Here is a 22,008-nt window from a genome sequence, read left to right on the forward strand (position 1 = left end):
ATACTGTATATTAGGCAAGCATTACCATTTACCATTACCAATATTTCCAAAGTCTTTGACACCATTTCTTGGAACTATTTAGAGAAAATGATGTAGGCTTTTGGAGTGGGCCCAATCCTTGTTCACTGGACTAAACTGTTGTATGATAACCCACTGGCCATGTACAAGTATGCATAATTCAAGATGTCTCTGAAATATTTTTTTTTTTTATGGAGAGGCAGTCAATAAGGTTCCCCACTGTTGTTTTTGTTGCTTTTTACAATAGCAATGGAGTTATTGCCCTGTTCCCTTTGACAGTCATGCCTGATTCATGACATTTGGGACAACTAGAACCATTAGAAGAACACATATCTTTGAACACTGATGATGCATGCCTGTACCTGGATTTTTCTGAGCATTTAACAATGTTAGCCCTGGTTCACACTGGGTACGATTTGGAACGATTTGAGATGCGATTTGACATGTCAAATCGCATCTCAAATCGGCGGCAATTGTCGGCAATGGCACTGTCCTAATCAGTGCAACGCCGCATCTGCGATTTCAAAAAGTAGTTCCTGTACTACTTTTTGCGATTTTAGGCCGCGATTTACATTAAATTGCGGCCGAAATCGCGGCAAAATCGCGGCCGCAAAATCGCGGTAAAATCGTGCATTTTACCGCGATTTTGAATTCGCAGCAGTGTGAACCTAGGCTGAGTGAATATAATAGACATCTTTGGTCTTTTTATCTGTACTGCAGGTGAACTGGGAGAAGTCAACCATTCTTCCAAGAGACCCTAGATCTTTTTACTTTCTAGGTAATTTCAAACTTTTAAGGTGGAGTGTTTTAGATATCTTGGTATACTGATAAACAATAACCGTATTCCTATTGTAAGTTACACTGTGAACTGTGTCTCCTATTCCTTGAAATCTAATAGCAGAAATGAATCCTATTAAAAAAATGTACCTTATCATTTCAAATAGATTAACACCCATATTACCAGGATATACATATTTAGATCAAACATGCTTTACAAAAGGACGAGAAACAAGGGATAATATTATAAAAACTTGTATACTGGTGGAGTATGCACAGAGAGCTGCCATCCCAACATGCTTATTATCTATTGACGCTGAAAACGCGTTTGACAGAGTGGGATGGCAGTTCTTGGAGGAAACACTAATCCATATAGGAATGGGCCCAAAAATGTTTAGTAGGATTGTTGCACTATATTCTAATTCACTGGCTAAAATCAGAACCAATGGAATGTTATCGGAATACATAGAAATCTCAAAAGGAACCAGGCAGGGATGTCCACTATCCCCCTTATTATATATACTAGTGATGGAACACCTGATACAAGCAATAAGGAAGAATGGAGAAATACAAGGGATTAATATTAAACATAAAGAATATAAAACAGCAGTTTATGCAGATGATTTATTAATATATGCGACTAACCCCATTATAACAATACCTAATCTAATAAAAGAATTTAAAGCGGAGGTTCACCCAAATAACATCTATATAAGACCAAATTCTTTATACTTCTAACATGTACAGTAGGCATTTTTTTTTTTTTAGGCTTTACATACCTTATAATCTATATTTGCAATCCAGCTTCCGGGTACTCATTCCCGCGGGAGTAGGCGTTTCCAAGCAATGTAATCTGGGAGTTCGCTCAGATGATTGAGGTCTATCAGAAAAATTTCCCCCCGACGGATAAGGCCCCCCCCCCCGTATTGCGTAGGCGCGCCACGAGAGTCACAGAGTTTTCGAAAGGAGCCGAACATGTAGAACTGCGAGTCGGCTCTATACAGCGCCTGTGCAGTCAGCTCTACACGGCTCCTAGTCGGTGTGCAGGCGCCGTGTAGAGCTAACTCACGGCTCTACATGTTCGGCTACTTTCGGAAACTCTGTGATTCTCGTGACACAGCGCCGGGGGAACATTTTCTGAAGGACATCAATCATCTGGGCAAACTCACAGATTACATTGCGGCTCAGCTTGGAAACGCCTACCCCCGCGGGAGTGAGTACCCGGAAGTCGGATTGCAAATATTGATTATAAGGTATGTACAGTCTAAAAAAAAAAAAAAAAAAAAGAAGAAGCCTACTGTACATGTTAGATGTATAAAGAATTTGGTCTTATATAGATGTTATTTGGGTGAACCTCCGCTTTAAACAATTTGGGGAACTAAGTAATTTTAAAGTTAATTTTGATAATCGGAAATGCTAAACGTATCACTAACAGAAAAAAAAAAACAATTACTATTACAAAAGGACTTTTCGTTTAAGTGGCAGCAAATAGCAATTAAATATTTGGGAATTTATATTCGGAGAGACCTAAATAAGTTACAATAATTGAATTACAAAGCAACAATCTGAAAAATAATACAATTATTACAAAAAGATGAAAAAGTAACATACTCATGGATGGGAAGAATCAATATAATAAAAATGGACATACTACCACAATTGTTATACATTTTTCAAACCATTCCCTTAGCTATTCCAAAAAAACTAAATATTGAATTAAGAAAAACACCACAAATTAGAAGAAAATGTTTAACTAGAACTAAAGAAAAAGGTGGATTAGCATTACCAGATTTTTCTAAATATCTACAAGCTGCTTCCCTGATTAGGATTATAGACTGGTATCACAATAGGGAGGATAAACAATGGGTTAAACTAGAGGAAGATATAATAGGATTTTAACTTAAAGCCCTCTCTTGGATAAAACCTAATTTAAGACCTGGAAACAAAGAATTAACAATCTTTACAATAGCTACATTAAAAATATGGGATGCAGAATTAAAAAAAGGGGAACCTATCCACTATGATGGGACCTATGACTCCTGTGTTCTCCAATCCAGAATTTCCACCAACCTTAGCAACCACAAAACACTTAAAATGGAACATACTGGAGAACGCAAGGGTGGCCCAGATCTTAGTGGAAGGGAAAATGACAAAATTACAAGATTTGGGATTAGAACATAGACATAAATGGCTACGATACCATCAATTAAACACATATATCACAACAAATATGAAATTATCTTTAAGAAATAGATCAAAAATTAAATTTGAAGAAATATTAACAGAGGAACAAAAGCCAACTAATAAGTTATCTAAGATATATGACCTACTACTCCCCTCAGGACCCTTTAGAGAGATAACAGGAATGAAAAAAATGGGGAAAAAATAGGGAGATCAATATCGGAGATAGAATGGGGGAAAATATTTGAAATAATTCATAAAACATCAATAGCTAATAAATATGAATAAATTACAAAATAGCAATTAGATGGTATTGGAGCCCAGTAGCACTAAATAAAATAGAGGACAAACAGATCTATGTTGCAGATGCAAGGTTGAAAAGGGGATTATGGAACACATTTGGTATGAGTGTCATATGGTAAGAGAACTATGGAAAAAAATCCATGATATATATCAAAAAATGTTGGGTATAGAAAGGAACCTAAATATAGATATCTCATTATTATCGCTGATACCAGAATCAATAAAGAGTATTAAGAAGGATATTTTCCATCATATGACATCGGCAGCCAAAACAATAATAACTCATAAATGGAGAGAAAATAAAGGTCCAAATATAGGAGAATGCATATGTGAAATGAACAAAATACAATATATGGAAAGACAGATAAGGGAACAAGGATACATAAATAGTCAAATGCCAGAAATATGGCAAAAATTGGATGAATTTCAGCTGTCAAAAAGAATTAAAGATTATTTATAAATGGAAAGTAAAGAAAAATATGAAGGGGAAAAGAAAATTAAATATAAAATGAGTACAGGGAAAGGGAGAGAACAGTGGGAGTGTGGGTTTCCTTTTTTTGTGTGCAAATGAGGATAAATGGGTATGGAAGACAGTAGAATATATGTAGCTGAATGGTGTAGTAAATGGTGTTTTTAAAGATAATGTGAATTATGGAAAATAATTAAGACTCTGTATGTTGAAAACTGAGTAGAAATTGATAAATAATATGACAGAATCGTGTTTAATGAAAATGTTTTGTATGTAAGAAAAAGTTAATAAAAATAACTCACATTGTCTCCTAGTATTATCACATTTCCTAACTTATTTCGAGAAAATACTCATCCAAGGATGGCGAGTGCAGTGTTTCTGTTCCCAATTTCTTGGACTTTCACTGGTGACAATTCAGCAACTACTGCTGGGTCTTTCAAACAGTTGAGGAATCGAATATATGAGTATATCTCTTCCTTAACTAAAGGTAATTGAAGCAGCAATCAAACTGTTGGGGAATAATCACATGTGCTTCTCAACAAATACTCCACCCCTACACACACTGGTTCAACCCCAATCTTTCCGAACTGTACAGTCAACAACATACCACTTTGTGGGCATTAAAAGGAAATTAAATATTTTTAATGAGTCCCTTGTCACATTTCAATTTCTAATAGACAATCATGGCATCACTAATAGAACATGTTTTAAGTATCTGTTGCTGCAACAAGCTTTGACTGCACAATTTGAGTTTCTTACTGTAACTCTCTCCTCTGCTTCGTTATAAAAGCTACTTTGTTACTCATCTCAGCTAAAGGTAATTACTAAACTATTAGCCCAGCTTCAGACTGTAGCTTTCAAAAGGCCCAGCAAAAGTGGTCATTACTAAATAAGGATTTGTGTGATGAGCTACATCAAACCTGTTGTTCAGATATTATTAGCACTGGGGTCAGATTAATGCAGTTGAAATTCATAAATACTAACACCAGACTGTACAAAAATATTTTATTTGCTCTAACCCCATTAAAAAAAATCTTGCTAAATCCCTAATCCAGTATCCATACAATAAGTGTGTGTGTGTATATGTGTGAAATTTCACCAAAAGGAATCTAGACAGCAAAAAAAAAAAAAAGAACAAAAAATAAACACCTTTCCGATTTCTTTCAGCAACCACCACCAAAAACATGTGGAATTCTTTTATATCATAGTATAATTCATTTAGTAAATGGCACAACCTATTTACTTTATCCAACACAGTGTTGGCGTTCAAAATATTTCAATATTCACAGGTACAGCTTCAAATAGAACCACACTAGACAGAAATACAGAAGCTACTATTGCTCTTTTTCAAGGTGGAGTTTCTGAGATTTTCTTAGGTAGTCCAATCTAGGTAATTTGTAACCACTGATCTTTTACTTATTAAGTCCAACACCTTGCAATCTTTCTAACTGTCTTAATTCAATTGCACTGGATGTGGCTTAGGCTTATATGGAAAAACATGTGACAAAGAGATCAACCCAGAGGACAGCAGAGTAACTTAAAGCAGGACTTCAACCAAAAGGGAAAGTTCTGCTTTCTCCTTTAACTTTTGAAATATATATATATATATATATATATATATATATATATATATATATATATATATATATATATATATATATATATATATATATATATATATATATATATATATTTATATATATTTTTTTTGGGGGGGGGGGGTCTGACAGGTACCTGCTCCCACTTACTCCCAGATTGCCTAGTCGATTTTAGCAGAAGTTCACTACCATCGCTGAAAAACTGTTAGGACACATCACTGGTCCCGGAAAGGCTGCAGGACCATTCACACGGTGCAGCATGGCTTGCACATGTGCAGTGAGAAGCCCGGTGTGAAACCACAAGGAGGTGCTGGGAAACTGAAGAGCAGCGAAGAACCAGCTTAAGTGAGGACAGCACTGGACAGGTATGTGTCCTTTTCTTACAAATCAGCAGCAGCTACAGTAATTGTAGCTCCTGACTATTAGTATTTGTTTTGTTTTTTATTTGGGGGGGTGCATTGATGAACCGCTTTAAAGAGGAAGTAAACACTGATGGGTGAAGGTGAAGGTTTAGGAGATATTTCGAGCACCTACAGGTAAGCCTTAATCTAGGCTTACATATAGGTAAAAGTGGTTGTAAAGGGTTTATAACCACTTTAACTGCGTAGATTGTTGAGCAAATATACAGAATAAAATTGCTTCTTTACATTTTGCGCAAATGTACAGACGATAAATATACTTTCCTGCAGATAATGCAGTTATTCATGAAAAGCTTTTGAGGATAAAAGTAATAAATAAAAATAAAAGATAAATAAAAGTATTTCTATCCTCCGCTGTTCTCTTTGCTAGATATTTTAAAACAGATAAGTGCATTCTTCTTTTCAACCACCATACCTCTTCTTACTTCTTTACCAGAAAGTTGAGCACTTTCACACTGTTTTCTTTCAGGTTCTACAAACTATCCAAATAACAATGCAAAATCCCAAGTTAAACAAGGTCTGGTCTTTTATACGATCATCCTTTTTACATACTTGTCATTTAAAGTTGTCACCTTTGTTAACATCTTCAGGTGTAGATACATTTTATAAACTGATAACACTTCTGCAAAGTTGTCTTATCACCTATTTAGCTCATACTACAACAGGAGATTACATTAGTTCCCTGTTACATTACACTGAAAAACTGTTATTTGGAGACATTTTCCTATAAACCAAATAGGTAGAGCAGCCCTACACCCTAAATAAATTCTACAGAGAAAAAAAAAGAAGGAAAATGCTGTATAAAAGTTAATACCAAGCATTGTAATACGGAAGAAACTTAGCAATGTTTCAATGTATGCTCTTTAATGTCCTATTAAATAGAGGGGCCATTAATTTTCTAAATCCATGGAGTGCCATTGAAAGTGAACGTGAACATTTAAAATCCTTTTGCTCATTCAAGCCAATAATTCTTCAACATTCCTTGTCTGGAAAAAAATGCCATAAATCTTCTAACCTCATCCCAATCACACAAGTAAATGCTAGATTTAAACTTTTATGCCGCGTACACACGATCGGATTTTACCGTCGGAAAAACCTTGGATGTTTTTTCCGACGGAATTCCGCTCAAGCTTGGCTTGCATACACACGGTCACCCAAAAGTTCTCGGAACTTTCGACCACCAAGAACGCGGTGACGTACAACACTACGACGAGCCGAGAAAATGAAGTTCAATGCTTCGGAATTGCTACAGACGATTGGATTCTCCGATAGGAATTTTTACCGTCTGAAAATATGAGAACCAGCTCTCAATCTTTTCTTGGCGGAAATTCTGACAGCAAAAGTCAAATGGAGCATACACAGGGTCAGAATTTCCTTTCAAAAGCTCACATCAGACTTTTGCTGTCAGAATTTATGATTGTGTGTACGTGGAATTAGAGTAATTGATGTAAGATACAAAGAGTAAAAAAAAAAAAAAAAAAGAAGAAGCATAAAAAGATATTAGGAGGCACAGTTATATCTCTTAAGGAACAAAGAGTTTTTGGATTATAAAATCTATAACTATATTCAATAATTGTAATATAAAAACCAACTACATGAAGTAGATATTGCATATATAAAATATCATACTTCATTGCAACTCCACAAAAAAAAAAAAAAAAAAACTGTGGGGGTGATTTACTAAAACTGGAGTGTGCAAAATCTGGTGCAGCTGTGCATGGTAGCCAATCAGCTTCTAACTTCAGTTTGTTTGATTAAAGTGTAATAATAAGAAAAAAACTCTGGAGGCATTTTGTACGTAGATGGTGTACAGAACACCCCTAATAATGTAATTTCCTGCTTGTGTGATTGGCTGATTTTCCCAAATGTCTGCACTAAAATACAAGTAATATTTTGAGCATCCGCTGCAACAAAATGGCATTTTGGTGGGGTACTCCCAAAGGTAAATCACATCTAAATGGATACAGACCCTCATTAGAGCACTGCAGGTGCAGCAGCTGTTTGAGTTATAAAATCACTCCTATACAAACACACTCAGCACATGGACACTGGCAAACAGCTATCCTTTCAGAATAACACAAGGTAGAAATCTGCAACAGAGTTTGTTAAAATTTCTGCAATGTACACTGCTCACCCAGAGGTGTTGTTTTTTCCAACAAAAGTAAAGTTGCTCTTTAAGGAAGTACTATAGGCAGTCAAAGTGATATTAACCACTTCCCGACCGCCGCATGTATATTTACGTCCACAGAATAGCATGTACAGGTACGTCCTTGCCTTTCCGCGGGTCGGGGGTCCGATCGGGACCCCCTCGCTACATGCGGCAGTCGGATTCCCGCGGGGAGCGATGCGGGACGACGGCGCGGCTATTTGTTTATAGCCGCTCCGTCGCGATCGCTCCCCGGAGCTGAAGAACGGGGAGAGCCGTATGTAAACACTGCTTCCCCGTGCTTCACTGTGGTGGCTGCATCGATCGAGTGATCCCTTTTATAGGGAGACTCGATCGATGACGTCAGTCCTACAGCCACACCCCCTACAGTTGTAAACACACACTAGGTGAACCCTAACTCCTACAGCGCTGTGGTTAACTCCCAAACTGCAACTGTCATTTTCACAATAAACAATGCAATTTAAATGCATTTTTTGCTGTGAAAATGACAATGGTCCCAAAAATGTGTCAAAATTGTCCGAAGTGTCCGCCATAATGCCACAGTCACGAAAAAAATCACTGATCGCCGCCATTAGTAGTAAAAAAATAATAATAAAACTATCCCCTATTTTGTAAACGCTATACATTTTGCGCAAACCAATCAAACGCTTATTGCAATTTTTTTTTACCAAAAATAGGTAGAAGAATACGTATCGGCCTAAACTGAGGACAAAAAAAAAATTGTTATGTATGTTTTTGGGGGATATTTATTACAGCAAAAAGTAAAAAATATTGCATTTTTTTCAAAATTGTCGCTCTATTTTTGTTTATAGCGCAAAAAATAAAAACCGCAGAGGTGATCAAATACCACCAAAAGAAAGCTCTATTTGTGGGGAAAAAAGGACGCCAATTTTGTTTGGGAGCCACGTCGCACGACCGCGCAATTGTCTGTTAAAGCGACGCAGTGCCGAATTGTAAAAACGCCTTTGGGCATTTAGCAGCATATTGGTCCAGGGCTTAAGTGGTTAAAGGGAAAGTTTAAAAAAATAAAATAAACATACATATATTGATCTGCTCTGTGCAATAGTTTTCCACAAAGCAGCCCTGATCCATCTTTTCTTGCATCCCCGGTGGCGCTCCTGGCCCCTCCCTCCTGCCAAGTGCCCCCAGAGCAAACAGCTTGCAGTGGAGGCACTCGAGCAGACTCACTCCCCAAGCTGCTGCTCTGTGCATAAATTCAGACACAGAGCAGTGGCTTTGCCACACCCCTCTCTCTTCTCATTGGCTCACTGGCTGTGTTGACAGCAGTGGGGGCCAATGACTCCCGCTGTTGTCTCAGCCAATGAGGAGGGAGAGTCGAGGCTCTCATGCACATAGTTTGCAATGGGGCTCAGGTGAGTATTGGGGGGCTGCTGCACACAGATTTTTTTTTTCCCTTCATACAGAGAAGCATGAGCCTTTAGAACCACTTTAAAACATAACTGCAAAATAATCCCTCTCTAGCCTACATTTTACTGTCTCCTTAAGTGATCTTATGGCTGCAAAGTCTCCTTACAAATATTCTCCTGCCTAGGCTGCACATGAGCAGCAGAATAACTATTATTTTTCATGGCAATGCTGTCCACTTTCGGGAATAATGACAATACTTATTTAAAGAAAATAACAAATTTGTACTGGAGTGGCTTGGCCAGGGAACTCTTTTTGAGATGGTTGTAAAGCTTTCAGTGGGCTGCTTAGTTTAGAAATAAGAGGAGAAGAGAAAGTAAGTGTAAGATTTAGGCCTCTTTCACACGGGACGTATCCGTGATGATCCGCCCTGTGAACCTCCGCTTGCTCAGCGGGGATCGCTCCGCTGATCCCCGCTGATGACAGGAGTGGTCCGCGCACACTGTGCAGGGACCGCCCTATCTTTTCTTCGGTCTCCCCTATGGGGGGATCAGATGAACACGAACTGTCTGTCCGTGTTCACCCGATCCGACCCGCAGACCAATGGAAAAATAGGGTTTTTCTCCGTCTGCAGAATCGGAGGATTGCGGAACCGGGTGAGATCGGGTGTCAGCGAATGTTCATCCGCAATCTCATAGTGATCAATGTATGTCCCTTTTTCATCCGTACACAAATGGATGAAAAAGTGGACATACGGTCCGCCCGTGTGAAAGAGCTATTAGGGGGATTATTTTTTGGTTTACAATTTTTTTTTATGGAAAAAGTGAAAAATAACATGAACAAAAGAGCAATTAAATGCCACAAAATGACATAGAAATACATAACATCCCAGTACTCAATGGAACTGTCATAAAAGTAGAATCACCAAATAGGAATTGTCCATATGGCAAATAAGCAAAAATCAAAGAGGTACAATATGATATAAAAATGGACAATGAATATGCATCATAGAAAGTCTTTATACCATATTAAAAAAAAAGAAAACAAAAAAACAAAAAGAAAACCTCAATCAGAAATCAAGTGAAAAATAAAGAAAAACTCACAGCAATTACATTAGGGTCGAATGTCACAGAGCCCATATTGGTTCACAAGATGTTTGTCACATCAATCTAATGGCGGTAAATGAACCATGGGCCCCATTTTGCATCAAAGTAATTTGGAATTGTGTAATATGTGAAAATAATTTACATTAACATAATTTTGTCAATATGTGAAATTAATTTAGGGGGATTATTTTAACAATATTAAAAGTAAATGTATTCTTCAAACACTTCCCCTGAGCTAGAAAACACTGTTTAAGTACAATGTTTCACAATTTTAGTTTCATGGTTGTAAGCACGTGATGGGTGGGAACAAAAGGGTTTTGGTCATTTATGTTAAATTTGAAGTACTGTACCTGGAACAGAATTAGCCATAACATACAGCCCTGCCATATCCTAATCTCTTTACATTAATCTAATACATTTCTGATGTTCTTAACCACTTCCATACCAGGTACTTACGCAGCTTCCCGCCCAAGCCAATTTTCAGCTTTCAGCACTGTCGCACTTTGAATGGCAATTGCGCGGTCATGCTACACTGTACCCAAACAAAATTGGCGTCCTTTTTTCCCCACAAATAGAGCTTTCTTTTGGTGGTATTCGATCACCTCTGCGATTTTTTTTTTTTGCGCAACAACTAAAAAAAGGCTGAAAATTTGGAAAAAAAATTACGTTTTTATTTTTTTCTGTTAATTTTTTTGTAAATAAGTTTTCTCTTTCAATTACGGGCACTGATATGGCGGCACTAATGGGCACCGATGAGATGGCACTGATGGACATCGATGAGGTAGTACTGACGGGCACAGATGAGGTGGCACTGATTGGCGGCGCTGGTATGCGACACTGATGGGCACACATAGGCGGCACTGATGGGCACACATAGGCGGCACTGATGGGCACACATAGGCGGCACTGATGGGCACACATAGGCGGCACTGATGGGCACTCATGGGCGGCACTGGGCACTCATAGGCGGCACAGATGGGCACTCATGGGCGGCACTGATGGATACTTATGGGTGGCACAGATGGGCACTGATAGGTGGGCACTGGGCATGGATGGGCACTGTGGGGTGGCACTGGGGTGGCACTGATGGACACTGGGGTGGCGCTGATGGACACTGGGGTGGCGCTGATGGACACTGGGGTGGCAGCACTGATTTTTGCCAGGTTGCCAGTCAGTGCCCATTTGTGGGCACTGACTGGCATCTTTTTTTTTTCTTTATGCTTTTTTTTTTTTTTTTTTTTTGTCTTTTTTTTTTTGCCCACCCTGGTGCTCCAGGGTGGGCATCCCTGGTGGTCCAGTGTGGCGATCCGAGGGGGGGCTGCGCTGATAAACAATCAGCGCTAACCCCCCCTGTCAGGAGAGCCGCCGATCGGCTATCCTCTCCTCGCGTCTGTCAGACGCGAGTGAGGAAGAGCCATCGGCGGCTCTTCCTGTTTACATCGTGATCAGCCGTGGTTGGACACGGCTGATCACGTGGTAAAGAGTCTCCGCCGGAGGCTCTTTACCGAGATCGGAGATGCAGGGTGTCAGACTGACACCCGCATCACCGATCGCCGCGATGCGCGCCCCCACGGGCGCGCGCGGCATGAAATCCTGCAGGACGTTCTGGAACGTCCTGTCAGGATTTCATAACCACTTCCCGGACGTAAATCGGCCATAGGCCGGGCGGGAAGTGGTTAATAAAGGAAAACATACCAACACATGTCAACTTTATAAATTGCAAGGTTTTTTAGAAAATAATATTTTAGATCAAAATATACGACTCCTGTGAAGATATCAGGCTCACAAGCCAAAAGTTTCCCTTACTTAATATTTCAGTTATAATTAAATCAATACATTTTCGGTGCCAGTACTGTGCCAACCACATTCATAAATTCTTAGCTCATTGTCTGTTACAGCACATGCACATTTCACAGATAATGGATGTGTTCTTTATTATAGCAGATGCAATACCCTTAAAAGCTGATACAGGCGGTCCCTGGGTTACAATGCATTCTATGCATTAAGATGACAGTGATCGGTCCCCTAGCCCCCCCCCCTTTTTACTCACCTGAGCCCTGCGATCCCATGGCAGAGACATGCTCTAGCTCTAGCTCTCTGCCGGGGTTCTTGTCTCTTGATTAAATAGATTGATAGCAGTGCAGCCATTGGCTCCCGCTGCTGTCAATCACATCAAATGACTCGGGCGCTGAGGGACGTGGCCGAGTCCGGCATTCTGTGTCTATAGATGCAAATGCTGGACTCGAGACAGCACCCGCAAGGTAACCTTCAGGTAGAGCACTTCTCCCAGGGGGTTTACCGATGCGAGGGGGAGCCGCCGGGGACCCCAGAAGACGATGATCGGGGCCGCACTGTGCAAAATGAACTGCACAGTGGAGGCAAGTATATGTTTGTTGTTTGCACGCTCCCGAGTCCAGCATTTGCATCTATAGACATGACTCGGTCCTGCCCCCCCGGCGTCATTGGATTGATTTACAGTAGCGGGAGCGAATGACTGCACTGCTTTCAATCTATCCAATCAAGAGCCGAGAACCCCGGGCAGAGGGATAGCGTGTCCCCGGCGTGGGAAATTCCAGGGCTCAGGTAAGCAAAACGGGGGGCTGGGGGGCCGGTCACTGCCAGGTGTTTTTTCAGCCAACAAATAGGGGAGGGTTAACACCCCTGTAAGGTTTGTTTTGCTGTCTGTGCCCCAGTTTAGAAGACTTCACCTCACTTTCTGTACCAATGACCATTGGATTTTGAAAATGTTGGGTTGTTGTGGAAACCAGCCTTGGTGATAAAGCATCAGAGGAGGTACCCTTTTCCCTTATAACTTACATGAGTAGATTTTCCTTCCTAGGGGTAGATTTCCTCTCACTTCCTGTTGTCTCCCCCTGTTTGTAAGTATGAGTCATTTGTAAGTTGGATGTTTGTAACTAGGGGACTGCCGGTATTTTACTTTACCTCTCCTGCTCTACCTTTGTGGATCTATCTTTGGGATAAACCATTTCTAGTCACAGGACAAGGAGAGTAACCAAATTTCCACAAGGTGATGTATTGGGTGCAAAAGATTTAGATTGGAATGAAAGGAAACACATAAGCTTTCTTAGCTATGAAGTTTAGTTCGTAATATACAGGCTATGACTGGGGAAGCACTTGGAACTCAATAGCTCAAGAATAGCTCAAGCACATAACAAAAGGGAGCGACATGGGGAAAACAGCAGAGTGTGAATTATCCTGCAAAGCTCCTACTACAGGAATAAACAGCAAACAGACATAGCCAATAGAAAAATTCTGAACTATGTTTGGCAGTTAAAAAAACATCTGAAATGTGAAAGCTGTGCCTGAAAAAAGAGACAGGCAGAGGGCAAATGACTAGTTACCAGTATTAGCTGTGGTCACCCTGCAGATGATATGTTCCCTAAAGATGACTTGCCAAGCCTTTGTGTAGAGGTAGCCACTGCAGTTTCCCCTTCAACAGGGAGAACTGTGACATTAGATACCAGTGGTGAGGCATACAATGCCTTAGATCGGACACTGCATATATACAGTTATGGGACTGAAGACATTGGAAGTGCACTGCTATTTTTCAGGAGAATATACACTTAGGCAATTAACGTTCGAGATGTTCCCTACGAATGTACACTTTTTGATTCCACTTTGCGGTACACTTGGAATTGAAAGAAAATTAAACATTCTAATAACATTACAAATTTCAATAAAATCTGAAATTCTGCATGCAAAGTAATCTCACCTTTGTGACACATTTCCCTTTCCAACAATGAAGGGGAGGGCATATATCAAACCTGGAGCACACAGAATCTAGTGCAGCTGTGCACAGTAACCAATCAGCTTTTAAGTTTTATTGTCATTGTTTAACTGCTTACCGACCAGCCGCCACAGTTATACAGCGGCAGGTTGGCTCTGCTGGGCGAGAGCACGTAGATCTACATCACCGCTCCCAGCAGCTGATCGCTCCTGACTTTCGCACGCGTGCACGGCAGTGGTGATCACCGCCGGGCACCCGCGATCGCTCGTTAAAGAGTGAGAACCGGGAGCTGTGTGTGTAAACACACAGCTACCGGTCCTGTCAGGGGAGAAATGCCTTACAATGTATGAACAGCGATCAGTCATTTCCCCTAGTGAGTCCACCCCCCCTACAGTTAGAACACACCCAGGGAACATACTGTACCATACTAAATGCCATAAAACTACCCCCTATTTTGTAAACGCTATAACATTTGCGCAAACCAATCTATAAACGCTTATTGAGATTTTTTTTTACGAGAAATATGTAGAAAAATACGTATCGGCATAAACTGAGGAAAAACATTGTTTTTTTTATATATTTTTGGGGGATATTTATGATGGTAAAAAGTAAAAAATATGATTTTTTTTCAAAATTGTCGCTCTATTTTTGTTTATAGTGCAAAAACTAGAAACCGCAGAGGTGATCAAATACCACCAAAAGAAAGCTCTATTTGTGGGAAAAAAAGGATGCCAATTTTGTTTGGAAGCATCTATAAATGTAAAATAAAAGGGTTTGGGGGTGAGTTTATCATGGGGGGGATGTGGGATGATGTGGGGAAGTGTAGTGACATGTTTTTTGTGTAACATTTATGGCCTGAACTGAAAGTGACTTGTGTAAAAAAACAGCCGCTGCGCCTGCTGGTACATTTAAACCCGCGGGAGGTTTATTTGTGTACTGCGCATGCGTGAGCGGCATTTTCGGCCATTCAGGTGCGCCACTTCACTACGCAGCAAAATATTGGTAAATATCAAGCGGCGTAGCTGCCTTTGCGTGGCTTGAAGCGGCGCACCTGAATGGCAGAATCTTTTTTAGGTTACGCTGACAATGCCAAACCCTTATCCGAGCACGCCGCCTGGTCGGACAAGAATGGGGGTGGGGACGAGCGAGCACCCCCCCTCCTGAGCCATACCAGGCCGCATGCCCTCAACATGGGGGGGGTGCACCCCCACCCCAAAGCACCATTGTTCCCAATGTTGATGGGGACAAGGGCCTCTTCCCGACAACCCTGGCCGCTGGTTGTCAGGGTCTGCGGGCGGGGGGCTTATCGGAATCTGGGAGCCCGCTTTAATAGAGTGGTCCCCAGATGCCGGCCCCCCACCCAGTGTGAATGAGCATGTCGTACATCGTACCCCTACCCATTCACCTGGGGGAAAATGGGGAAAGTGTTTAGTTAAAAAATACACACTACACTAATTTTTGAAGTAATTTATTAGTCATCTGGGGGGGGGGTCTTCTGTGCCCCCCTTTCTTCTTTAAGCTCTTTTACAAGGGGGGGGAGGCCCAGTCTTTTCTGCTGTTTTCTGCCGGGGGGAAGGGGAGCCGGACTTCACCACTGCCTTCTGCCGGGCCCCCTCCCCCTTTAAGCTTTTACATGGGGGGTAGGCCCGGTCTTCTCTGCAGTTTTCTGTCGGGGTAAACCCCCCCATGTAAAAGAGCTTAAAGGGGGAGGAGGCCCGGCAGAAGGTGGCGGTGAAGTCCAGCCCCCCCGGCAGAAAAAAGCAGAGAAGACCGGACCTATCCCCCCATGTAACAGAGCTTAAAGGGGGAGGGGGCCCGGCAGAAGGCAGCGGTGAAGTCCGCCCCCCCCCCCTGGCAGAAGGCGGCGGAAAAATCCGGCTCCCCCCCAGCAGAAAACTGCAGAGAAGACCGGGCCTACCCCCATGTAAAAGAGCTTAAAGGGGTAGGGGGCCCGGCAGAAGGCGGCAGTGAAGTTCGGCTCCCCCCGGCAGAAGGCGGCTCCCCCCGGCAGAGAAGACTGGGCCTACCCCCCTTGTAGAAGAGCTTAAAGAAGAAAGGGGAGGCCGCAGAAGACCCCCGCAGCGGACTAATAAATTACTTCAAAAATCTGTGTAGTGTGTTATTTTAACTTAACATTCTTCCCCCAGGTGAATGGGTAGGGGTACGATGTACCCCATACTCATTCACATAGGGTGGGGGGCCGGTATCGGGGGCCACCTTATTAAAGGGGGCTCCCAGATTCCGATAAGCCCCCCACCCGCAAACCCCGACAACCAACGGCCAGGGTTGTCGGGAAGAGGCCCTTGTCCCCATCAACATGGGGACAAGGGTGCTTTGGGGTGGGGGGCGCAGTTCCCCCCCGCCCCAAAGCACCCACCCCCCCATGTTGAGGGCATGTGGCCTTGTACGACTCAGGAGGGGGGGGGGCGCTCGCTCGTCCCCACCCCCATTCCTAACCGGCCAGGCGGCGTGCTCGGATAAGGGTTTGGTATGGATTTTGGGGGAACCCCCACACCGTTTTTTCGGCTTACAATCCATATCAAACCTAAGGGCCTGGTATGGTCCTGAAGGGGAACCCACGCCGTTTTTATTTTTATTTTTTTATTTGGCGCAGAGTTCCCCTTCATGATCAGCGTAACAAAAACCCATGCCAGTGTTTTATCTAACCTCTTCCATACCACTCCTATTCTGGAACTTCTCTCCTTCATGTATAAATCAGCATTTTTTTACTAGAAAATTACTCAGAACCCCAAACATTATATATATATATTTTTAGAAGACACCCTAGGGAATAAAGTGGCTGTCATTGCAACGTTTCATCTCCAATGGTATTTGCGCAATCATTTTTCAAACATTTTGCCAAAGAAAAAAATGGTTTCATGAATTGAAAAAAATAACAAAACAGTAAAGTTAGCCCAATTTTTTGGGATAATGTGAAAGACGATGTTACACCGAGTAAATAGATACCTAACTTGTCACGCTTTAATATTGCACACACTCACGGAATGGCGCCAAACTTCGGGACTTAAAAATCTCCATAGGCGACGCTTGATTTTTTTTTTTACAGGTTACCAGTTTAGAGTTACAGAGGAGGTCTAGTGCTAGAATTATTGCTCTCGCTCTAACACACGCATCAATACCTCACGTGTGGTTTGACCGGCGTTTACATATGGGGGCGGGACTTACATGTGTGTTCGCTTCTGATGCCGCATACACACCATCACTTTATGTGATGAAAAAAACAACGTTTTTAAAAACGTCACTTTAAATGACCGTCATTTTATGTCTTGTGAAAAACGACAAAAAAAAATTGAAGCATGCTTCAATTTTATGTGTCGTTTTTCAAAACGTTGTTTTTTACTTCACAGAAATTGACCGCATGTAGCAAAAAACGACGTTTAAAACAACGTTTTTACACCCGCGCATGCCCAGAAGCTAGTTATGAAGCGAGCTTCAATGGAAAAAAGTGGTGAACGTAACCTCGCTTTGCTAGAGCATTGGGAAAAAGTTTCAAAAACGTTGTTCTTTACTTCACAGAAAATATTGTTTTTTTTCATCACATAAAGTGATGGTGTGTATGCGGCATGAGTGCGAGCTACTAGGGACAGGGGCCTAATTTTTTTTTTTAAAGTATTTTTTTTTTCGTTTTGCACTTTTTGTTTACCTTTTTTTGTTTTGATCATTTTTATTTCTATTACAAGGAACATAAACATCCCTTGTAAGAGGAGTGTGCGGCAGGTCCTTTATGGAGAGAGGTGGGGTCAATAAGACCCCACATCTGTCCTCCAGGCTGGAAAGCATGAGATCGGGACAAAAATTTCACTGATCTCATGCTTCCAGCCGCGATTGCAGCTTTGTTTAGGTTTATTATATTTAAATCTCTATGCTCCTCATTCGGCGGCGGACAATTCGTTCTCCGGGTCTCCGATGGCACGGGAGAGCCCGGAGAAGGATGTCGGTGGGATGTCCCCTCCCGCCGCCTGTAAAAACCATCAAGTGGCGGAACTGCCGCTATGATTGTTCTTATGGTGCGAACAATCGCCGCCTGTAAAAAAAGTATATCTGAATGATGCCTGCAGGCATCATTCAGATATCCCCCACTGAAGTCCTACGGTACAGAAGTGGTTAAAATTTGCCTTGGAATCAGGGCCGGTGCTACCACTAGGCAGCCACCTAGGGTGCACTGGAGAGAGGCGGGGGCACTACCACCCAGGGCGCCCGGCCACTGGTGATCCTACTCCCTCTCAGCAACTAACTCAACAGGCAGCAGCTCCACTCTAGAGTCCCTCCGTACAGTGTTAGAGGCGCTGGCACAGCAGCGGTGGAGGAAGGAAAGAAAGAAAACATCCGCTGCGCGCCCCTGATCATCACAGTGCCACTGGCAGTGAGTGTGACCTGTCTGTGTACCTGCGGTCACATCATTAGCGTCCACCACCAGTCTGCCTTTGATGTGCCGCTCCGCATCCGCTACAGCCAGCCAGCTCTGAGCCTCTGCCTTTCTGCCCAGTGCTGCATGTGCCAATACGTTGCATGTCCCCCGCCCCCGTCCATCATGGAGGCCGCTCTCTCTCTCTCCTGTGTTTTTTCTATTGCAGCAGCCAGCGCGAGATGTACAGTGCCCTGTCACCGAGAACCAGAGTGATGAGATCATGCTGAAAGTATAATAAAGGCGGCAGAGGGGGCGAGCAGGAGAGTCAGGATGCCCTCTAACACACAGCTCCTTTCCCTGTCTGCAACGTAGAGAGCATCCTGACTCTCCTGCTCGCCCCCTCAAGGGAGGGGGCGAGCACGACACTCCACACCAGGGAGAAAGCCTTGCATTATTGTGCGGAGTAACAGACAGAAGAACAGGAAGTGAGGATTTCTCAGAAGAAATAAGGACATTTAAAATCAAAATCGAAGGATGAGGTAAGTGAAGGAGGACTGCACTAGGGTAAAGGAAGCTATTTAGGAAAAAAAAATGTTTATCTTTACAACCCCTTTAAGGTTTTATTAACACTTTAACAATGTTTTCTGCCTATTCCTCTCATGATAGAAGGGAAATACCCTATTGTTCAGTGATTCTGCTGTGTCCGTCCATGAACACAAGAGAACAGATGGTTTTGAGAAAAAAAAAAAAAAAAAAAAAAAAAACTTTCATGGCAAGGTTTTATCACTCATTATACTACACATGGCATCACTTTATCTTTCCCTGGCCCCATGCTCTCTCATCGCAGCAACTGAACCTAATTTCAATAGAAACTCAAAGCTTGAGTTTAGCACATTCTAGTGTTGTGTGATCAAAAACAATGTGAAACTTCCTTTGCATGCAGAGTAAAATCAAAATAATTAGCTGCTTCCATTAAGGTTGATTGGTGTGAGTTTGATCATTGCTGTGTAACCATATTTGTGTTAAATGTCCCCCCTCCCCTTTTTTTTTGTACAGAAGTGCCATGTGGCCTTCACCACTTATTCTTACACACCAGGCAGGAGTATCTAGTACTGCAATTGCACTCACAACAGTATACATTGAGGCAAAGGGAAAATCATGTCTGCAGATAAGACAAGAAAAGAAAGCCACTGACGTTGTGGCTTATTAATATTTAATCAGAGAGCTCCCATGTTTACCTGGCAGACATCCGAGCGAATGCCAGTTTTCCAAAAACCCTGGCTACTGAGTTCTACTGTTACTTCACGCCTCATTGTGTTCTTCTGTCTGATCTTCTGAAGAGCTTCCTAGTTGGATAAAGGGAAAATTGTTAGCTTGTGAAGTCTCGAGAAAAAAAAAAATGTCAACAGCCCATGTGTAGAGGAGCTTGTATCAAATGAACTTATAAAAACAAAAAGCAGCACAAATCAGGCTCCCTGGATATATCACTACAGCACTGTAAAGAACAATCGTCTTAAATTCCATGGATACATGCAGAGTAGTTTGAGTCTTAAAACCAAAGCAATGTAGGACACAAACATGTTCTCTGTTTAGGACTTAAACACAGACAAAACAAATAGGCAAAAATCTGTCACTTCAAATGAATTCAAAATTCTTTTGAGTCCCGCTGATGTGCCAGGAAATGTAATAAATTGTATTGTACAGGATTTAGACAGAAAACAAGGGGCTATCACAGTTATTAACAATTTAGAGCTTTGCTTATTTTTAAGGAAACCCTGAGATAATGAGAAAATAATGCAAGCTGGCGCTGTAGACCTCTCCTTCAGAAAATGCTAATCTTTGAGCTCTACTGCCGATTTAACAGCTTTAGCCTTTAACAGACTTTCTAAGTCATTGAAAACAAATGTGCAAATTACGGTAGGTATTCTGACTTGCAGCATATGTGTTCAAGGACTGAATTTAAAAGTGCAGCATGTCAGCCAGGTAACTAGCATCTTCACATGGAAGACATAAAAGACAGCTTCCAAACTTCTTTCAGTACACATTTGTGTCAACAAAGATACATAAACTCATATGCACATCACACTCCATACAATTGGAAAAACTGTGACTAGACTATGAACATTCAAGTATTTGCATACTTGAATTTGAATCTGTATAGCACACTGTGGTTAACTACACTAGCTGCACCTTGCGCCAAGGTAAGCAACAAACATGGGATCCAATGCCTGAAGCAAACATTACAGGCGAGCCTGCTGCAGCAGACTCCGAGTATGATTTCCTATATATATCGAGGGTAACCGATTGGGAAAACAGTAGTGCTCCCTGAGGCAAGCAGTCCAATCTTAATAAACGTGTCAGTTGAAGTAGTAGTATAAAAAAAAACAGAATGGTTAAGAAAAAACAAGTTTCATTACCTAAGGACACTAGTGAAAAACAAGAGTCCAGTGGAGTGGGTAGGGTTATTTAGAAGGGCACTGGGGGCATTCCCAGCAAAGCTTTTGCCAGTGTCCAATAACCTGAATTCAGAAGCATATGGCCTATGAATTCAAGTCTTGCGTTGTGTACTGTATTATTAAAATATTAGTAATCAGCTCCCCTCTGTCACCCGACCCCTTTGTTAGTTCTAAGAACACCCATCATGTACAAATAGCATCAAAACATTCTGTCAATTCAACCAAACATTACAGGGAGTGCAGAATTATTAGGCAAGTTGTATTTTTGAGGATTAATTTTATTATTGAACAACAACCATGTTCTCAATGAACCCAAAAAACTCATTAATATCAAAGCTGAATATTTTTGGAAGTAGTTTTTAGTTTGTTTTTAGTTTTAGCTATTTTAGGGGGATATCTGTGTGTGCAGGTGACTATTACTGTGCATAATTATTAGGCAACTTAACAAAAAAAATATATATACCCATTTCAATTATTTATTTTTACCAGTGAAACCATTATAACATCTCAACATTCACAAATATACATTTCTGACATTCAAAAACAAAACAAAAACAAATCAGTGACCAATATAGCCACCTTTCTTTGCAAGGACACTCAAAAGCCTGCCATCCATGGATTCTGTCAGTGTTTTGATCTGTTCACCATCAACATTGCGTGCAGCAGCAACCACAGCCTCCCAGACACTGTTCAGAGAGGTGTACTGTTTTCCCTCCTTGTAAATCTCACATTTGATGATGGACCACAGGTTCTCAATGGGGTCCAGATCAGGTGAACAAGGAGGCCATGTCATTAGTTTTTCTTCTTTTATACCCTTTCTTGCCAGCCACGCTGTGGAGTACTTGGACGCGTGTGATGGAGCATTGTCCTGCATGAAAATCATGTTTTTCTTGAAGGATGCAGACTTCTTCCTGTACCACTGCTTGAAGAAGGTGTCTTCCAGAAACTGGCAGTAGGACTGGGAGTTGAGCTTGACTCCATCCTCAACCCGAAAAGGCCCCACAAGCTCATCTTTGATGATACCAGCCCAAA

General features: G+C 41.6%; 1 protein-coding gene across 3 annotated transcripts in view; it reads right to left on the minus strand.

Annotated features, from left to right (window-relative positions):
* Positions 1 to 22,008, minus strand: part of DROSHA (drosha ribonuclease III) — a 478,288-nt gene that overhangs the window by 202,438 nt on the left and 253,842 nt on the right. For all 3 annotated transcript variants that reach the window (XM_040353574.1, XM_040353573.1, XM_040353575.1), the window contains one exon: positions 19,759 to 19,866. In XM_040353574.1, the coding sequence (XP_040209508.1) occupies positions 19,759 to 19,866 (108 nt within the window). The remainder of the gene's footprint in view (positions 1 to 19,758; positions 19,867 to 22,008) is intronic.

Source organism: Rana temporaria, chromosome 5 (assembly GCF_905171775.1).
Source record: "Rana temporaria chromosome 5, aRanTem1.1, whole genome shotgun sequence".
In the NCBI taxonomy this organism is placed as follows: domain Eukaryota; kingdom Metazoa; phylum Chordata; class Amphibia; order Anura; family Ranidae; genus Rana; species Rana temporaria.